The following is a 22,349-nucleotide window of genomic DNA, read 5'->3' on the forward strand; positions in this document are numbered from 1 at the left end:
ATGATATATAATACGAGGACGAGCAACGATATGTAAACGGGTCGCATGCTGCATTTTTCCAATCAATGACACTGACAAAGCAAATTGGCAAATAATAATGTTAACCCAGGATTTAGGAATGTGGAGTGGGAAATGAGAGCTTTTAGGGGATTGTTCACCGAAAAATTAATTCTGTCATTAATTTCTCACCCTCATGACGTTTCAAACCCCTAAGACTTTTGTTCATCTTCAGAACACAAATGAAGAACTTTTTAATGAAATCTGAGAGCTTTCGGTCTCTCCATTGACCGCTACGTATCTTCCACTTTGACGCTTCAAATACTTCATAATGAGATCATAAAACTAATCCATATGAATTGATGGGTTTGTTCTCGCGTGTCAAGCAGGTTTGGTTGAGCTTTGTTTATGTTCACTGATCAATGTTTATATGTGAATAAAAGCCAAAATTCAATCTGTTCATCATATAAAGTGATAGATTAACTTTAGCAGTTTAGTCCAAACTTTCTGAAGAGACTCACTTTATGAACTTTTTGAAGAGTCAAAGTTTCAGTTGCGTAGCGGTCAATGGAGGGACATAAATCTCTCAGATTTCATCAAAAGATCTTTATTTGTGATCCAAAGAAGAATGAAAGTGTTACGGGTTTGGAACGACATGATGGTGACTAAATAGTGACAGAATTGTCCTTTTTGGGTGAACTATCCTTTTAAGAATAGTCTTAACCCAGGTTAAGTATGAGCAATATGAAACGTTGAAGCAAGATAACCCAGGTTAAGTATGAGCAATATGAAACGTTGAAGCAAGATAACCCAGGATTCCATTTACCTGGAGTTTAAAATGATCCAGGGTTAACCATTTCAAGTGTGAAAAGACCTATTGTGACTTTTTCATTCAGCAATTCCAGCAATTTTGTATTCCATGGAAGAAATTAATTAATCCAAGTGGGGAACAGCATGAAGGTGAGTAAATGATGTCAGACTATTACTATCCCTTTTAGAAGAAATGAGTCCTGCCTTGTGGGAGACTTGATCCGGTAAGGAAGCCCGGATTGGAGAATTCAGCTTCCTGGGAAGAGCAAGAGCAAGAGCCTGAGCCTGATCCAGATGTGGAACTGTTGTCCTGTCATATAACAAGAAGAAGAAAATTAAGACACTTGTTAGACTGTTCTCATCTCTGGTTAAATTCTGAATCAACAAATATATATATATATATATATATATATATATATATATATATATATATATAGGAACTTACTGGCCAAGGGACGTTTTGCTCCTTCACACTCTTTTCCTCAATTCTTTTCCCATTTGTTTGAGTTGATGAGCAACCGCTTGATGGCCTCATATACTGATGGAAGGAAGGGAAAAAAATACAATACATTCAATAGTTTTTGACCTCACAACCTGAAGATACAATCAAACTAATTCAACTAACTAAATCCAAACTAATACAGGCATGAAAAATATAAATTGTCCTCATTACATAATACATCCATGTATGGACAGTCTAAACCCCTAAAAGACTCACCTTTGTTCGTTTGACTTCCAACACCGCTTCCAAGACATCAATCTCATCAAATCTTCTCAACATGGGCTCCAGTTCAATAAGACAACCTGTAAGGATGTCAGACAACAGACAAAGCAGCTATTAAGCTACAGTTAATAACAGAACTGCATGAGTCTTGCGGAAGAACATTGAATCCGGAGTTGTTCTTTATCTTTATCTATGAATTACCTCAGGACTTGGCAATAATTCATTACTCCTGGTAGATTCTATTACAATAGTACAAGCCCTACAGACTCAAAGAATGATCAATGGAATGGGTGTTGAGAATGTTTGGCAGTTTAAGTAATTGAGTACTATTTTAGATCATAAATTGTATTTTTCTCCAAATACCAAAGCACTGTGTAAGAGGGGGCTGCAGAGATACTACTGCTTGAGGAAACTAAGGTCATGTGTATGTTTTATAGATCCTATAACAAGTCGCTTTTATCTTTTTCATTGTTGTTCTGGTTTAATATAATAAACGTGAAAAATAATTGTAAGTCAGCGAAGTAAAAAAATTGGGAAGCAGCAGATGAGTATGGCTCATTTGTATCAAAGACCGGAGTTGGGAAAAGCCCAGAGTATAATGTTAGATGATTCCCACACCAAGCACCATGAGTTTTACCTCCTGCCCTCTTGTATTTGTTTTAAAAACTTCTATTAGTAAAACAAGTTGGTTTAGACATGCATTTAACTCCTTGGCTTTCAATTTTTTTTGGTCATTTTTGTGTGAAATCGTGCGTTTTGTATGTTTACTGTTTGTATGGGATTGTCGAATGCTTGTATGCTGCAACCAAACTTCCCTTGGGAAATTAATAAAGATGACCTGAACTGAACTACTCCGCCGCGGTTGGCGTCCCGCCCGGTCTAAAATAGTCTTGAATAACACTTTATTATAGGCAAACCACAGTGATTCAGGTTAAGACAAAAACATTGTTTGATAGATGCCTTCATGATGTATTCGCTCATTATATAAAAAAAAAGAAAAAAAAAAAGTTAAAATCGAGTACCACCATTAGTACTAGTGGCGTTTTATTTTGTCCCTTTGGCTGCTGTCAATTCATTACAACAGATGTGAAGTATGTGAGCTTTTCTCTGAAAGCAATTTAATGGGAGCAAGTCTCCTTACACTTTAATAAGTCAATGGGTTTTCAAGATTTTTCACATTTTATAAACCACAAAGTGTGTTTAAGCTTTTACTTGACTTGAAAAAGGCAGTTGTTAAAGTCCACTTGTAGTCAATCATTTTATTCCTTAAAACTCATCTTTGATCACCAAAACTACACATTTAAATATTTTTTTCCTGTGAAAAAAGTCTTCATGCCTTAAAATGGCTTGAAATGTAACTCTACACCCTTGAATATGCTAATTAGCCCCGTGCAACGCCCGACAAAGTTAATTAATATGATTAGCATTTTGCTTGACTATGTTATCAAACACCTAATAATGTGTTGCTAATGTTATGCAAACCATGTTCCAGTACACCATCTCAGAGACAGAGAGCTGCTTTCTTACAATCATCAGAAACGCTTTGAACAACTCAGAAGGTCAGTGGAGAAAGACATATAGCTCATAATTAGGCTTGGGTATCGATAATCGAGTATCGATTGGAACTGGGACTAGCTTTGCGATTTTCCCGGTATCGTTCAAAAGTTTAAATTTCGATTCCTAGTTTCGATTCACAGTCCGCCGACCGGAAGAAGAAACCGCTGAACAGCAACAAAGAAGTGTCCACTGGAAGTGTTGGCATAACCGAGCGAAGCAACTCGAGAGTCGTCCTAATGCTGCTAATAGCGCGTCAAATTCGCGCCTACCGCATCTAGTTATACGCTTGAACACTTTGAATTCATTTGCGCATCAAGAGCGAAATTGACGCACGTAAAAAAGGAATATTCGCGTCTATATAAACATAGACATTATAAACTGAAAAGCGGGCCTGTCCCCATTCGCGCCGCAGGAATTTTTTACGCGCGTAACGCGTCTTGCATTGAAATCACTCGCGCCAGACGCTCTATTCGCGTCTGGTGTGCACGCAGCATCAAACCAAGGCATGGATATGTTCCAAAAGTGCTCTCGACGCCGTTCGGAGCACAGGTTATTTCGCTGGTTGCTCTCTCCTCGCCAGATGACGAAGGTTTTACAAGTTGTTTCTTATTGTTTATTTGCTATTCTGCACTAGGTTAGCCCATCAGTGGGAGCATGGTAACATGTTTAAGTACCTGCAGCATCATACACTCATGTCAAGCTCTCTTGAGGAAAGTGTACCCCTGTGGAAATATATTCATAATTTATAATATTTATATTCAAGTTCATGGATTTGATATTTATATTGTAGTTGAAAACAACCCTGTGAGAAATTCATAAAAAGTAAAAAGTTCATAGAATTAAAATTGATGGTAGAAGGTTAGACTATTTCCTTCAGAAAGATCGTTGGTTAGCTAGGTCATTTAAAATATCCTAAACTTTTTTGACCCTGCCTCTTAAAAGAATCGGAATCGAGAATCGTTAGGAACCGGAATCGAAACAAGGAATCGAAATCGAAATCGTTCAAATTCAAACGATACCCAACCCTATTCATAATATTCATCATACACCTGCTATATTGCTAAATCTACCAGAATTTTCATATCAACAAAAAAATATACCGGGAATTGTGTTTTTGTCAAGGGAAACAGAGTGATGCTAACTTTTCGGTTGGCCTACAAAAATATGTTGTCACTGCAGCGCTCTATTGTGAACCATATCAGAACTCACGTGTAGGGCACTATGATTTCAGTGATACGAAAACACGGATGGAATCCAGTCATAAAAACAGAATTTACTGTAAAGCAATTTCACAGAATTGGTCAAATTTGTTGAATAAATAAAAAGCAGGTCAGTACACTTAACTCAAATCGCCATATAGAACAGTGTCTGTGAATATTAAAACGCAAAAAGACTCTTTAAATATCAATCCTGATGTTCTGAGTGTCTGTGTACCATTAAAATGAAATCTAGAAAACAGAAAACACTGAATTTGGTACAAATAAAACGGAATTTGAGGAAAAAAAACAACGAATTTCATAGGGACCTACACATGTTTAAGAGTTTGTAAAAGCACTTTCACACCAAAAATATTGAACTCAAACAAACTCAGGTTAGCGTCAAAAGCTCTTACTCAACACTGCCTAGAGAGTTTACCAGGAAGTAAAATGTCTATTGTTAATGGGGCATGTTGAGAAATATAACATCAATGCCTAAATCTAGATATTAGACCTTCACATAGTTTGATGTAATAATTACCATTTTATTAAACCATATCTGGTTAAATGATAATTCTATTTGAATAAATGACATGAAGATGACCCCACTGCTCTCTCTGTCGGTCAGAGCCACTTCCTCATTCCTCTGATCTGTAGCAGGGTTTGCAATAATCGTGAAATCGTAAGAAGAAAACTGAACCACTGTAATGACTCATCATTTTACCTGACCGTGACTCCAAATTTTATCATGAGCTGACAAAAATTGCCAGTAAAGACCAATGACAGAATTGTGGTTAGACATTTAAAATATTGTACAAACCACAAGAACAGGTCACCCTACTGGATTGTGACAGCATGAGTCAAACAGGGATTGTGAAAAGCAGAGGAAAGGTCAAAGCTGACACTCACTGAGAAAGGTGGGGCGTTCGTCTGGGTTGGCGGTCCAGCCGCGGGTCATGAGGTTAATGAGGGTCTCTCGACTGGGAATGTCCGCCGGCAGACTGTCAAAGCCTGTGTCGGGACGAGATCCTCGGAGGACACTGAACATGATCTGCATGGGATTGGTGGCGTCTGATCACAGAGTGAACAAAATGACAATATCAGAATGTTGAATGTTGTCTGAATAGATGACTGCTGCAGTTTATGAAATGGAGAAGGAAGGGATCACGAGGGGAACTCTGTGTCATGTTTTTGCATCAAAAACATGACAGCATAATAATAATCTACTTAGTACTGAGTAGGGCTGCACAATAAATCTGAATTTGATACTATTATACACTGCCTGACCCCCCCAAAAAGTTGCTGTTTGGATTTAAATAGGCAAATGCTTAAGAGTCTATGATTGGATCATTATTGCACTGAATATTATGTTTCTAGCATGTTATATGTTTGGCAACAGTTCTTCTAAGCCTAACTGAGGGAGTGTGTAGCTTTTCATTTCTTTAACAACCATGTAGGAAGACCCATCATGGCCATATTCCAGGATCACAATGTCAAGATTCATCAGGCTCAAATCGCCCAAAATTGATGCACCTCTAGATGGAAATATCATCCCAACATTTATTTCCATCAAGAGCTGCATACGTTTTTGGTCAAGATCTTGTAATAACAATGCAAGAGTCCAGCACTCTGCAAAGTCTCCTTCAGAACACCCCAAAGACTTTCAATGAATTTAAGGTCTGGACTCTGGATGCCAATTCATGTGTGGAAATGATTCTTCATGCTCCTCCACAACCATTCTTTCACAATTTGAGCCTGATGAATTTTGACATTGTGATCCTGAAATACGGCTATGATGTGTCTTCCTATATGATTGTTTTAGAAATTAAAGCTACACTCTCCATCAATTAGGGTTAGAAGAACTGTTGCCAAACATATAAGAACATTCACACAGCACGTGTTTTCCAAGAATGCAGTTGCCCGAGTACTGAAAATTTCACGGGTTTGAGTTTGGTTATAGAATGAGGATGTCAGTCCCATAAATAACTGAACTATGGGTGAACGTAACCGTATTAAAGACTCAAATACAGAACTGACAACCGTATTCTGCTGCTGTGTGAACATGGCCTTACAACCAATCACAGAACTGTCTATTTTATGCATGAATTCAATGGCGAATCAGGAGTTTAAATTAGTCTATAAGCCCACCAGCAATGAGAGTTATTAGTCTGACAGGTTAAGCAGTCTGATTGATATTCATTATTAGAGGCAGTATAGAGAGTCGTTTAAGTGTGGCATAATACAGCCTTTCAAACGATCTAATCAAACCATATGTAGACACATGGTGCTGTTTATTATGACCTTTTATTAAAGTTAATTAGGGTGGTTATTGCAGTCTCATGTGCTCCAGTTCTAATTTGTTTGTTGCTTCCACTCTAATTGAGATTAGCGTTCATGGTATATTAGTGATATATTAATATTATATATTAGTATTCACGTTCAGAGCTCCACATTACAGTTCTGTAACAAAACTACACACAGTGATACACAAATTATGTAATATATAGCACTTTTCCATCGTCGGACCAAACCGCTCTCTTTACATAACAGTTCCATTCCGTGCCGGTTTAATTTTCCAATGTGGAATATAAAATCTTTTGATTTTGTCATTCACTTCACAGATTCTGCTCAAAATAACAATGTCACGTCAAACTCAAATATTATTTGCATTAATAAATCTAAAATTAGCCTTCATCTCTAGGTTGAAGTTTTAATAAACTATTGTTATTCAAATAAACTCTTTTTCATGTGACTGTGGAAAATTGATCGTATGATGTTTTTATCAAGTGTGCTTTATTAAGAAACACTCGGTCTGAGTCCTTGTTAACCCAAGAACCGCTAAAACCAATTCATTCAGAATTGTGAATGATTTTGAAAAATTAGAAAACTAGATTCATTTTAAAGATCTTAAAGAATCATTGCTTCGTTATTTTGATGATGTTCAAAAGACAACAACAAAAAACAAAAAAACAGATTAAGGCCACATCGAAGTGTGGGAAAGCCTAACAAAACCTGTCATGGAATTCACTGGTCCACATCTCTATCACCCGACGTACCCTACCTTCAAATGGTATCCGTCTCGAAAGCACTTCCCACATGATGATGGCGTAACTGAAAGAGGAAGCATAGAACAGAGTGAATGGTTTCACTGTTGCCATGCAGTCTCTAAACCACATCTGGCAGTCCCCTTTGGAGATAAAACACTGTCAAATCAGCCCAGGGATTTCAACATGCCCTATGACTAATCACAAAACCTCAGGCCTGTTGCAGGCTGACATTTAGCTCCTAAATCACTTCCTTTTTTTGACCAGCACAGTAGATTAATAAAATATAGGCCTCTTTTGCAAGTCGTTTTGGTTAACTACTGTATGAGTGAATCCAGAAACTGGTTTGATTAATTTCCATGTTTCCCCTTATCTTTCTTTGTTAATCCACCCAAAATCACCAATATCCTACACCGGCTGCTACATTCCTCTCTCCCACTCACACATACTGGGCTGCATATCTGATGACCAATAGATTTTATTTTTCTTTTTCCATTCATTTGGGACTAGGATTATTTTATAGATTTCTAGCCAATAAAACATTTTAGAGACCACTAGAAAAAGTGTCATGAAACCCCCCTGTTTTAACATTGGCTGTTCATGCCTCAGATTTAAAGACGACTCAAGAAATGGGAGTGTAAAACTGTGGAAAATTGGGGAGTTTAAAGGGGAGAAAGCAACCTGTGTGGAATGAATATTAAAATGTAACTGGAGAAAAAAACCTGACAAATAACAGATTTTGGGGCACTTTGATGCATTTTTAAAAAAATGTAACCATACGACAAAAAAAAATAATCTTATCCTTTGAGACTCCTAACAACCTATGAACAAATTAAATACGTTTAGATCATCCTTAGAAATAAAAAGAGGGACAGAAACAGAATCTTTCGAGAGCTATTGGTCTATATGAAAAATAAAGAACTGAATAATATTTTCAATACCTTTACAAGCACTACATTCTCCAAACAAATCACACACATCAGTTTAACACAGAAAGAATAAAAGGCATTGTTACTTTTTTTCATTCTTCTTTGAATTTCCGATTTCCACAAGTGTCTTCTACATCTGAATAATCAACCTTGTCATTGCATTCATGATCAGACATACCACTGTATCAGTGGCATAAGGAGACACGATTGAGTGTGTCTATGAAAAAAAACCTGCTCCGGTTCAGATATCACCTGTTTCACACATGATCTGTTTGCAGGCCTCATTATACTTTTTGTACATAATATGATCAGCGGCTTTATACCAAAAATACTATTAACTATTATTTCGAATTATTTTGATTTCAAACCCAAATGCACTGGGAATCACATTTCTTCAAATAAAGACAAGATAACACTACTTTTAAATACAGCACACAGCAAAAATGGCTTGCCTTGAATATGACAATAGTGGGCAACTGAACAGTGCAGCGTAGTGTGAAAGCAAGGGCTTAAATTTTGTCGATTCTGCGTCTTCAGTGAAGCCGAACTCTCCTCCTGTCAGCACTTCAATTCACACAGATCAACCGTTACACACAAGAGTAACATGCGTTCATGCAGGTTCATGCTAATACAAATACTTTGAAGTATTTCTAAAGAGCTAAAGATCTTCTAGAGCTGGATTTGACAACATCTGAAAGGTTTGGAAATTAAATGTTTTATTAGATATTTAAAGATTTGTTTAAATTATATAAATGCATATTTGTTGAATGCGGTGTTTGCCTTTTTATTACTAATAATATATTAGAGAAACGTTACAATACTTTTTTGTATACAGTTTACTTCATTTAAAGTCCCCCTGTGGTGAAAATCCAGTTATGTTGTTTATATGTCTCTATGAAAGCTTGTTTCTGCCACAGTATAAAAAAAGGTAATTGCGACTTTCTCACAATTCTGACTTTTTTTTTTTCATAATTGCATGACATTCGCAATAGTGTTAGTCGCAAAGTTGCGATAGTGAGTTATGACGTCAGAATTGTGAGATATAAACTTTTCCTTAGAATTTGACTTTATAACTCGCAATTGCGAGTGTAGGCTATATATCTCACATTTCTCAGAATTGCAAGATATAAACTCTTGCGTGTTATAAAGTTAGAATTGCGAGTTTATTTCTTGCAATTGTGAGTTTATATCTTGCAATTGCGAGTTTATATATTGAAATTCTGAGAAAAGTCACAATTATCTTTTAAATTGTTTCATTCTGTGGTGGAAACAAGCTTGCATAGGTGTTTTTAATGTGCTTTAAGACAAACCATGTGCAAATTCATAAGTCAACACCATTGCTGAATATTTTCTCTTTAAAATTGCAGTGAACCAAAGACAGTCTTAAAATGCGGTTTAAAATCGCTGGTGTTTCTGACGTCACAAACTACCTTGTAACCAATCAGGTCAACTTGTGATCATCAACGAGTGGATCTCTGAGCTGGTGTGAGTGAGTGGAGGCGGGGCTAATTTGTGTATTTATAGAACTGCATACTAAATGAGTTACATTCAAGCTATTTGAAGGCATGAAGACATTTTTATAAGGAAAAAACGTTTATATTTGTCATTTTGATGATCAAAGAAGAGTTTTAAGGGATAAAATGATTGACTACAGGGGGACTTTATGACTAATGACAAATGATTGACTACAGGGGGATCTATTAATGTGTTAGACAGAAATGTTCAACAGACACCGTAAACTAATGAGGACGGAGAATGGGAGCGCTGTGTGCTCAACGCTGGAGTTCTTAAAATCCTGCGTCCAAACAAACAGATTAACTTATAAGCCAATATCGATATTTAAAATACTGGCCGATATGTTGGTCGACCACTACAATCACTTAATTCTGCACGTGTAGCACGGCAAAAATATAGACTTTGTGTGCAATCGATGCACTGCTGCACATATGAGACATATAATGTCTCATCCGTGTGCAGTGTGAGTGCTCGAAGCTGTTGACATGGGCACTGAAAAAAAATATGGCCCACACACGGACTATATATGTACCACAAATGGATCATATTTGAAATGGGCGTAATACAACGCAGTGATTGGACAAAAGCTCATATCTTATACGCATATACCTCACATTTCTTGATGTTGGTTCAACTTTTCTTTTAAAGCAGAAGTGGCTATGAAAGATTAAAAACAAATAACCACTTCCCCCTTAATAATAAACAATGAGCGCATTGTTTTCAGTGATGTGCCACCCGTACATATCTGTTAACATCTCAAAAAATGTGTTTTAGGGTTTCATGACGCTTTCAGATGTTTTATTGACTTTTCTAGGCCTGGAAATCACCATTTTAAAATTCCCTGACATTTCCAGGCTCACCACTGAGACTCTGAAGATTGAGGGTGAGACATGTCCCTAATCTGACAGGAATTTTGCTGAGTCAGCAACAGACTGGTGCAATGGTGCACTAAGAACAACTGAACGTCTAAAAGGGCTGCCCCAAAAAATATGAGAACTGAGAGAGCAGTAGTTACAAATCCAGTATTAGAAATCATTTGAAACTAAGGAGGAAGTTCACTCATCCAGGCAAAACTGGAAGCTTTATAGAATCTACAGAAACTGACCTGTACATGTCATATTTGACATCTGTTCTGCGGTTCTTGGAAGGTTCGTACTCCTCAGGTGGCATATAGATGACCGTGCCTCCCATTTCGGCTGGTTTGGAGCCAGACCCTTTAGTGATTGAGAGCTGACGCCATTTAGACAAGCCAAAATCTGCAATCTATCCAAAAACACATACATACAAGACACTTCAGATCAGAAAGTTCACTGTGAAGTTACAACAAAATATACTTAAATACTTTCAAAAATTGTACTGTCTAATGTTTGACTTAAATGAACCAATATGGGTTTTTCAATGGCCACTCCAGATATCGAAAGACCAGGGTAGGAGTTGTTTCGGTCAAGCTCCAAAATTACAACAAAAAAAAGCACCACTGTGCTACAAGCATCTTGTTTTTTTTACAAACTTACTGGCATTTCTTTTCCATTTTCCAGTAACTATGAAAAGAAACTGGGACTTTTAACAGCTGGATGTGAATAATGACTAAAGTTTTTGAATGAAAAGCTATTATATGCCTTTAGAAGTCTTAACATAGTACTCAAAACATACAGAGCACTTTCATGATACTTTATGGTGTTTTAATGTCATTTTTGACGTGTCAGCGTCAAGTAAAACAGTGACCAGCACATTATTCAAAATATTTCTTTCCATGTTCCACTGAAGAAAGTCACACAAGTTTGAAATTAGAACAAGAGTAAATTATGACAAAACTTTGATTTTTGGTTGTGCTATCACTACAAATTAGTATAAAAGTTACAGATTCCCCAAAGCACAAATAAGGAATTATTAAGGCATTTTCAAATCTATATAAAACGCATGTTAATAGGTCACAGCTGATTTCCAGGGTACAAGTATTTGCTTATTGCGTTCAAAAGGGTAGTAAAGCTGGGGAAGAAATTAAACTTTTTAAAGAAATAAAATGAAAAAATATGTAAATGAGAAGGTTAAACAAGATACAGACACTGATGACATTCAGACAAATATGGATTTCAGCACGTTTTAACAATGACTCTCATTCCAAAAAGGGTTACGTGCAAAAAGACTAACGGTTGATCACCTTGACGTTAAAATAGCTTAGGAACTGAAATCAGGACAAAAAAATTTACACATGCAGGGGAAGAAAAAAACAAGTGTGGAAACATCTTGAACAAATCTCGAATCCCATTGTCTGATGGCACAAACCTTGGCATGGTACTCCCCATCCATTAGAATGTTCTGAGTTTTGAGATCATGGTGTAGAAGGGGTGGTGTCATATTATGGAGGAAGTTGACCCCTAGAGCGATCTCATAAAGAATACGAAGCCTCAATGGCCAGGCCACCACTGGGTAGATATCTTTCTGTAACGCAATAAGAAAACAGAAATGAACATTCAAGAACCTGTGTGCCAAAAAAGGGAAACTGTGCATTACTCAAACGCATTACACTAATACAACAAGACTAAACTGAAAGCGTGTCATGTAAAGGAATGCTGTTTGTACAGTTGTACCTCATGTAGGATCTCATCCAGTGAACCGTTGGTCATGTACTCCGTCACAATGCAGAAGAACTCAGGCTCATTACACACCCCAAAGATCTGGATGATGTAGTTAAATCGAGCTTTGTGAAGCACCTCTGCCTCCTTCAATAAACAATTCCTTTCCCTGAAAAAAAAAAAAAAACTTGATTATATGGTAGGGTTTCTCTACAACCAGACAATAATATGCGTTTCAAGAGTGTCAGGGTTTTTCCACAACTTTAAACCATTAGTCATGATTTGTTCTTGTATAACTTTCATTGTTTCATGGATTATTCATTGTTTCATGGATAATTCAATGAAAACCTTGACAATCTTGACTTTTTGGTACAGGTCCAACCTAAATTTTAGCTAAAATGCAGGCGATACTGATAAGCTTATAATAATTTTCAGATTATGGATGAATGCTATTAAAATCCTGTTCCGAGTTTGTCTAATCAAATGAAAAATAAAACACTAACACAGGGCTCTAGAGCGCGTACATATGCGACCAAAATTTGTAAAGGTGCGACTGAAATTTTTCCTATGTCGCACCGGTGCATACCGCATACGTCCTTGCATCAGCTGCCTCTCCACGCACGAAGCGCTTGTTCTCCTTTGTCGGAACTCACACTCATGATTGGATCATATCGTGGTCTAAACCAATCAGAGACAGAGATAGGGCGGGTCTTTGCCTCTGATTGGCTGTGGTAGGCCCACGCTGCTTTGTGCTGTGTGATTGAAATTGCGACCTGAGCACCAGAGAATCAGTTACGGCAATCAGCATCAGCAAAATAAACGCAAGGAAACAGACGACGAACAATGAAAAGAAATAGACCCATAGAGAGTTGAAAAGTGGGCATGTTCCCCTCAACACTCTCCCCGGTAGGGATGGGTAGCGAAACCCGGTGTTAAACTTCTGAAAGGCCGCTGTATCGATAACCTCGGAGGTGATCGGTTCTGATTGTCATTAGGCTACTGGAGAAATTAAGAAAATACACATACTATTTATTACTGCTATAAGGACGTTATTTAAAAAAATGTTTATCTCGCGAGCCATTTCTGTGTATAATATTAAACCATTTTTGCTATTCGCAGTCCAAGAGAAAGAGAGAGAGATCTCTCATGCGGTGCCACAGCGCGCACAACATGACAGCTCTGCTTAATGAGTGACGACGGAGGACAGAACTAAACATTCAAGCGTAGCCTGGTTACACTTTAGGTCTGTGATATTAGTCTGATTTTATTTTAGATTTCGGCTGCCAAAGATTATTAAAAATTATTGAGGTAAAACCATTAAAAACGACAGCCAAATCTGCACAAGAGATGTGGTTGCCAAGGCGACTCACACTCCGAAACACACCGCAACAAAACAAGCAAGTTATACTTTGGGTTACATGTGCATGTCTAAACTATCAGATGTACACAAAAATGTCAAAATGACCGGCTTGTAGATTCACAGCTCTTGAATAAATAACGTCAGGTTTAATAACCATTATCTATCTATGATAAAATATGCAGCGTTATTTTACATTTGATTACTTTATCCACCTTATTCCTGATGAGCTTACTGCGTTTTGAATTATGGGTGGCACTTCCAGTTAGGGGAACTTCCATTCAAAACGACTGAAACTAATCATTTCAAATCATAAGGTTGTCCTACAAATAAAGCTAATCCATCAGTTTGACTTAATGAGCTATCAGTTTTCTTTCATGTTTTATCTAAGAATAACACGAGAATAACGTAACACTTGGTATTTTAACGTGACATGTTAGAACAAGAATATCTATAGTAAGAGCTCTGCATTCTTTTCTTTTTTCCTTTTGCATTCTGCTGTAATAGTCTGATAAAGGTCAACATACTGCACATTTGTGGTCTGTTCTCCCGATTTAATTTACGATGTATACCATTAATAATTCACTGGAATGCACGAAGAATCTCTTTTTTCCCTCCCCAAATCCTCACGTCTCTTTCCAGGTTTGGTTTCACAGGTAAACACAATTTATTAGCAAAATGACTGAAATCACTTTAAAATAATTTAATAGATACATAGTTTATATATATAGTTTATATATATAGTTTATATATATATATATATATATATATATATATATATATATATATATATATATATTTCAGGTCTTTTATTGTTTTAATACTGATGATTTTGGCATACAGCTCATGAAAACCCAAAATTCCTATCTCAAAAAATTAGCATATTTCATCCGACCAATAAAATAAGTGTTTTTAATACAAAAAAAGTCAACCTTCAAATAATTATGTTCAGTTATGCACTCAATACTTGGTCGGGAATCCTCTGCAGAAATGACTGCTTCAATGCGGCGTGGCATGGAGGCAATCAGCCTGTGGCACTGCTGAGGTGTTATGGAGGCCCAGGATGCTTCGATAGTGGCCTTAAGCTCATCCAGAGTGTTGGGTCTTGCGTCTCTCAACTTTCTCTTCACAATATCCCACAGATTCTCTATGGGGTTCAGGTCAGGAGAGTTGGCAGGCCAATTGAGCACAGTAATACCATGGTCAGTAAACCATTTACCAGTGGTTTTGGCACTGTGAGCAGGTGCCAGGTCGTGCTGAAAAATGAAATCTTCATCTCCATAAAGCTTTTCAGCAGATGGAACCATGAAGTGCTCCAAAATCTACTGATAGCTAGCTGCATTGACCCTGCCCTTGATAAAACACAGTGGACCAACACCAGCAGCTGACATGGCACCCCAGACCATCACTGACTGTGGGTACTTGACACTGGACTTCAGGCATTTCCTTCTCCCCAGTCTTCCTCCAGACTCTGGCACCTTGATTTCCGAATGACATGCAAAATTTGCTTTCATCCGAAAGCACAGTCCAGTGCTGCTTCTCTGTAGCCCAGGTCAGGTGCTTCTGCCGCTGTTTCTGGTTCAAAAGTGGCTTGACCTGGGGAATGCGGCACCTGTAGCCCATTTCCTGCACACGCCTGTGCACGGTGGCTCTGGATGTTTCTACTCCAGACTCAGTCCACTGCTTCCGCAGGTCCCCCAAGGTCTGGAATCGGTCCTTCTCCACAATCTTCCTCAGGGTCCGGTCACCTCTTTTCGTTGTACAGCGTTTTTTGCCACACTTTTTCCTCCCACGGACTTCCCACTGAGGTGCCTTGTAGGGCTGAAACGATTCCTCGAGTTACTCGATTACAAAAATTCCTTGAGGCAAAAACTCTGCCTCAAGCCTCGTTAAATTCCTATGAGGCTCACTATACGCGCGGCGCAGGGATTTGTTTGTTTCACACGGACAGTTAATTCACACGGACCTGTTCAGGAAGCATATATTTTGAATTTAGTTGGCGCGATGGCGGAGAATAAATATGTAAATAAACGGCAGAAATTGTCTAAAGTGTGGGATCATTACACACTTAATTCACTTAATACACTTAACTCGCTGAAACAAGGTAACGTAGTCTAAGCCTATTGATGTTCGCTGATTTTAATCCCATATTCTATTTGTAGCGATGTCGTGATGCGGTTTGACTAGATATGATTTTTAGCTTTGATGACATTTTTAAGTAGTAAACGTAACTATCACGTTCAATTGCAAGAGAGTATAGCCTAAAAAAGAAAAGAACCCCTTCACTCACACACACACACACACACACACACACACACACACACACACACACGCAATGCATCACATATGGTTAAACTTTTATGTAGCCACGCAACAATAATTTCAGCATGTATTCACTGTACACACCGGGCCGTGATGGAGGAAGTCTTTGTTTGTATTTCACGTCTGCCAAATAGTTACAGACAACAACAAAAAATTAAAGTCCCCAGCTGTTGGTTTTTAATAAAGATTCGGAGTACTCATTTTTCAGTTAAAACTCACCGAACAAAAAGTGCGTCAGCTTTTATTGCGTGTTCAACAACAAGTCACGTTACAGCTCTTCTTCAGCGTTAAACTATCAGAATACACAAATATGCTTAGATGCTTAGAGTGGTTATTATAACATCTTAAAGGAAAATTCACATATGAGATAGCTTTATAACTTGCATACTATATGACTTAAAGTATATAACTTATAACAGCTTTAACTGAAATAGACAAGTTTAATATAACTATTCTGTTAATAAAACACACACACACAAAAATATCCGATTACTCGATTAATCGATCGATTAAGTGCTAGATTAATCGATTACAAAAAGAATCGATAGCTGCAGCCCTAGTGCCTTGATACAGCACTCTGGGAACAGCCTATTTGTTCAGAAATTTCTTTCTGTGTCTTACCCTCTTGCTTGAGGGTGTCAATGATGGCCTTCTGGACAGCAGTCAGGTCGGCAGTCTTACCCATGATTGCGGTTTTGAGTAATGAAACAGGCTGGGAGTTTTTAAAAGCCTCAGGAATCTTTTGCAGGTGTTTAGAGTTAATTAGTTGATTCAGATGATTAGGTTAATAGCTCGTTTAGAGACCCTTTTCATGATATGCAAATTTTTTGAGAAGGACCTGTATATATGATTGCGTCCATAGAGCTAGTCTTTCACTGATTGTTTACAGCTTAATGGAAGTTACACCCATAATTCGCGCAAAGCGTCATGGGGCGCAGGAATACCGTGGATAAGATTTCTTTTTAGACCATATTTGAACAGTTGAACAGTAATGTTAGTAGACCTTCTAATAGGGATGGGACGATTACCGGTTTCACTATAAACCACGATAAAATGTACTGGCGGTTAGTAATATCGTTTAAAATTCAATTATCATTAAAACCGTGTTTGATTATCGCGATTTTAATAACTCACTATAAATCCTGTCCAGCCAGCAACAGTCTGACGCAGGCGCGCAATGTTGTTTTTTTTTTTTTTATTCGAGAAGGAATGGCGGAAGGTGGTGACCATGTTCGGGAGATTTTTCAGCCTTTTAAGAGGATCTGAGGTGTGGTCATATTTTGGCATTTACTAAAATCCTGAGTGAAACTTAATCGAGGATGGTCACCCTGTCTGCAGAACATGCACAAAAAAATCTGCCGAGTCGCCCTGTGTGACCATCATCATTCATCACTGTTGTAGCGAACGCAACGCAAGGCAAGTTAACTTTGATCTCAATACTAAAACTACTTCTGGGAAATAATTGGGCACAAAATTTTGTTTTGAGTTGAAATATTTTATCTTACTTGAAATAAACTTGAAGCTTCCGCGAAGAAAAGTTCGCAGCGAGTGGCTTTGAGCCAAAGACGAACAAACAAGTTCCAACAAGACTATTAAGAGATAATAATGTATATTCATTGTACACTTATAACACTGATTTTTTTTTTACCACATAATTACGGGGACATATTGAATAGAGATTAATGTCTCTACTCTTACCTGTTAAATCCATTTTGTACAGAAACTCGTCCGGACAAGATGATCACAACAATATTATCAAATTCTGTAAACAATAAATCAACTCTGATTTCATTTTCAATACAATCAAAAACGGAGACGCAAGTTGTATTTGAATGAAATTAGAGCGCGCGTCCGTTGTGATACATGGATGTGCTCTGTGTTATAATCATAGAGGTTATAATGCGTTGCTATTGACGACGGTCATTATAAGGAAGGAAATTCCACAGAATAGAATCTTACTTTAAAAAGTGCATAGAGCTGCTCGTTTTATTTGTTGTTTGTTGATTCTTAAATATAAAACTTGTTGAAATGTCTTCAGTGTGAGCATCAGTTCTTTTTTAACACTATCATCTTGTTTTAACAAAACCGTGATAATATTGATAATCACGATAATTTCGGTCACTATAATCGTGATATGAAATTTTCATACCGTCCCATCCCTACCTTCTAACAGCAATGTGTTAGCCTATATAATGTGTATCTTTGTTTTATTGTTTATCTTTGTTTTATTTATATATATTTATAAATATATATATATATATATATATTAGGGGTGTAACGATACACAAAACTGACGGTTCGGTTCAGTACGGTTCGGCTCGGTGGGGTGGGGTTTAGGAAGCTAAAATTGCTTTTTTAAAACAGTCGTTTAATGAAAAAATTGTCTTTGTCTTTCAATTAATTCACTTACAATTAAACGTTTTGCAAGGATTTTAAAATAAGATCTGCTAATGCTCTAAACTATATGGAGCCAGCACATTACTATAACATTAAAGGTTAACAAAAGATATTTTTATTTATATATATATATATATATATATATATATATATATATATATATATATATATATATATATATATATATATATTAGTGCTGTCAAACGATTAAAATATTTAATTGCGATTAATCGCATTAATGCCATAGTTAACTCGCGATTAATCGCACATTTTTATCTATTCTAAATGTCCCTTGATTTCTATTTGTCCCATTATTTTTTCTAATTTAATGCTCTTATCAACATGGAAAAGTGGATCAGCAGTAAGCTTGTTCTTAGCTGTGGTATCCATGTGCTTCTGTCTGAAGTCATCCATTGTAGAGCTTAGATCGGGCCCAAAAAATCAAGCCCGACCCGAGCCCGTGCGCATTGTGTCCGAGCCCGGCCCGACACATAAACTGTAATTATGAGCCCGAGCCCGATTTAAACCCGTCCATTTTTTTAATACGTGGGTCGTTATAACTGACGTCCTCAACTACTTTCTATGTTACTTTCTCCCGCCCAAAACATTTTTGTCCCGCTCCCGCCCGCAAATAGACTCTTTTTTTGTAGGCTACCTCCAAAAACTTCGCCTACGTGTCGCCACCATACACATCAGCATAAATGCTCCTGATAAATTATTTGTCATTAAAACATTAACACACAAACCACTGTTATAACATAAAAGCAAGCAGGCTGCTGAGTGCACGGTTTGGCATGACTGAATGCGCGCAAAGTGTGCTCCCTTAATAATTCCTAAAAAGCTGACATCAGTTCATCGCAATCTCACACATCTGTTATTATCAATGAAGCTGACTGCACAAACCATCTTTCATAATATATACACTTTGTTTGTTATAATTTGAGGATTTGCCAGCATACAGAATTCAGCACTGAACAAAAAGTCTGTTTTGAGCGGTGAGGGGAGTCTATTTTAAATGCTTCTGATTGGCCATTGCGTTCAAGAAATCAACACATATGTCTGTGATTGGCTACATCCCTCAACGCTGCAAACATGTTATAAAAAGAAACTCTGGCCTGTAAATCGTTTCTATTTTGTTTTAATTGTTCTTGTTGCTTTTCTGCAACATATGAATACAAATGTATTAGTTTTTATGTTTTATTCATAGATATTTCTAGTTTGCGGGAGTCCCGCGAATCGTTTTATTCTCCCGTATCCGCACACAGAGTGAGTGCATTACCGCTCGAGCCCGCCCTCGCACTCGGCCATCAAATCTAGTCCCGCGCCGCACTCTATTGCGTTGAGAGTGCACGTCTCTAGATCGGCGTCTCGCGCCATCCACTCAAAAGTAACGTTAGCCTACTACTCTTTGGCTGGCGCGCAAGCCCAAACAAGTATGTGCGGCGTGCCTGTTGTTTTGTTTCCGGTCTAGCTATCCGGTGTGATGTTGTAGTTTTTCTAACGTTACTAGTTGTTGCAACAGCATTTGAAAAAAATACAAAGTTTGCTAGGCCAAAAAGAGCGTTAATCTCACGATAAAAAGATTGACGCCGTTAAAATGTGTTTGCGTTAACGCCGTTAATAACGCGTTTAACGCACAGCACTAATATATATATATATATATATATATATATATATATATATATATATATATATATACACACACATACATACTCACCTAAAGGATTATTAGGAACACCTGTTCAATTTCTCATGAATGCAATTATCTAATCAACCAATAACATGGCAGTTGCTTCAATGCATTTAGGGGAGTGGTCCTGGTTAAGACAATCTCTTGAACTCCAAACTGAATGTCAGAATGGGAAAGAAAGGTGATTTAAGCAATTTTGAGCGTGGCATGGATGTTGGTGCCAGACGGGCCGGTCTGAGTATTTCACAATCTGCTCAGTTACTGGGATTTTCACGCACAACCATTTCTAGGGTTTACAAAGAATGGTGTGAAAAGGGAAAAACATCCAGTATACGGCAGTCCTGTGGGCGAAAATGCTTTGTGGATGCTAGAGGTCAGAGGAGAATGGGCCGACTGATTCAAGCTGATAGAAGAGCAACTTTGACTGAAATAACCACTCTTTAAAACCGAGGTATGCAGCAAAGCATTTGTGAAGCCACAACACGCACAACCTTGAGGCGGATGGGCGACAACAGCAAAAGACCCCACCGGGTACCACTCATCTCCACTACAAATAGGCCTGGTCTGATGAGTCTCAATTTCTGTTGAGACATTCAGATGGTAGAGTCAGAATTTGGCGTAAACAGAATGAGAACATGGATCCATCATGCCTTTTTACCACTGTGCAGGCTGATGGTGTAATGGTGTGGGGGATGTTTTCTTGACACACTTTAGGCCCCTTAGTGCCAATTGGGCATTGTTTAAATACCAACCCCTACCTGAGCATTGTTTCTGACCATGTACATCCCTTTATGGCCACCATGTACCCATCCTCTGATGGCTACTTCCAGCAGGATAATGCACCATGTCACAAAGCTCGAATCATTTCAAATTGGTTTCTTGAACATGACAATGAGCTCACTGTAATAAAATGGCCCCCACAGTCACCAGAACTCAACCCAATAGAGCATCTTTGGGATGTGGTGGAACGGGAGCTTCGTGCCCTGGATGTGCATCCCACAAATCTCCATCAACTGCAAGATGCTATCCTATCAATATGGGCCAACATTTCTAAAGAATGCTTTCAGCACCTTGTTGAATCAATGCCACGTATAATTAAGGCAGTTCTGAGGCGAAAGGGGGTCAAACACAGTATTAGTATGGTGTTCCTAATAATCCTTTAGGTGAGTGTATATTTATATATATATATATATATATATATATATATATATATATATATATATAACAAAAAGAACCGATAAGAATACCGTTAAAGTACCAGATCGATAAGCAGTATCGGTAAGAGAAGTAATACCGTTAAAAGCGTATTGATCCCCATCCCTACTCCCTGGTCAATGCTCCGACAACAGCCCAGACATGGAGCTACTTCAGCCTCCAGTCTCCCCGGTCCCTGTAAGATGAAGGGCTTGAAATTGCAACCATTTTGGTCACATATGCTCCTGAAATTTAATCTGTGCGACCTAAAAATATATTTGGGAGCATTTTTGCAAGTGCAAATAATGGTTGTGGTGCGACCTGTTTTTATTTCTCTACAAAACATTCACAAATTACTGCAGTGTGTACCTTATGTGCGCTGATGGCGCTGATACGCGGTGGCCAGACCATCATTCTATCCAACGATTACATCCAATCAAACTTCATCCTTACATTCTTAACTTTAAAGCAGATTTTAGATTGGTTAATATTAGCTGTCAATCACTCCCACTCACTTACGCTGGGCTCCGTTGTCACGTGACAGGGAGCTGACTTCCGCGCAAAATTTAAAAGGTTGAATAAGAAAGAAGATGAAACAAGGTTTTTCCTGCAATGAATTTTTTTTGGCCACCGCCAAAGCCTTATTTGATCGGTGAGTGATAGATGACTGAATGACTGCTGCGCTTGTGACAGGGTTCATGTTACTGAAAGAACGAGCATAGAGAGAGAGAGCCGGAAGCGCGTGCGCGCGCACTCTCACTGTCTTCAAACCGTCTTGCGCTGTCCTCCCTCGTGCATTTTAATCCAAATCAATGAGAATTGACATGATGGTAAAAGGTAAGAAGACCGAAGTTTCACATGGAGCATTCTGAGATTTTTCTCCTGAATTACCGCAGTGTGTGTGAATTGTGCAAAAAAATAAAATAAAAAATGTTGCCTTATCTTCTCTGAAAAGCGTTCCGCACATTCAGCTGACATAAACCACAATTTCAATAAACGAAACAAACTATCCAGTGATGAAATGTTTTCTGTGTTGACACA

The 22,349-nt window shown here is 37.9% G+C and overlaps 1 protein-coding gene across 2 annotated transcripts in view; it reads right to left on the reverse strand.

Moving 5' to 3' along the window:
• ripk2 (receptor-interacting serine-threonine kinase 2) overlaps positions 1-22,349 on the reverse strand; it is a 34,394-nt gene that overhangs the window by 5,206 nt on the left and 6,839 nt on the right. For both annotated transcript variants that reach the window (XM_077203382.1, XM_077203474.1), the window contains 8 exons: positions 12,364-12,517; positions 12,059-12,214; positions 10,878-11,035; positions 7,346-7,395; positions 5,194-5,355; positions 1,526-1,611; positions 1,253-1,345; positions 1,012-1,117 (listed from right to left, as the gene is read on the reverse strand). In XM_077203382.1, the coding sequence (XP_077059497.1) occupies positions 1,012-1,117; positions 1,253-1,345; positions 1,526-1,611; positions 5,194-5,355; positions 7,346-7,395; positions 10,878-11,035; positions 12,059-12,214; positions 12,364-12,517 (965 nt within the window). The remainder of the gene's footprint in view (positions 1-1,011; positions 1,118-1,252; positions 1,346-1,525; positions 1,612-5,193; positions 5,356-7,345; positions 7,396-10,877; positions 11,036-12,058; positions 12,215-12,363; positions 12,518-22,349) is intronic.

Source organism: Siphateles boraxobius, unplaced genomic scaffold, assembly GCF_051911475.1.
Source record: "Siphateles boraxobius isolate OS27281-9 unplaced genomic scaffold, OSU_SipBor_1 1, whole genome shotgun sequence".
Taxonomy (NCBI): Eukaryota; Metazoa; Chordata; class Actinopteri; order Cypriniformes; family Leuciscidae; genus Siphateles; species Siphateles boraxobius.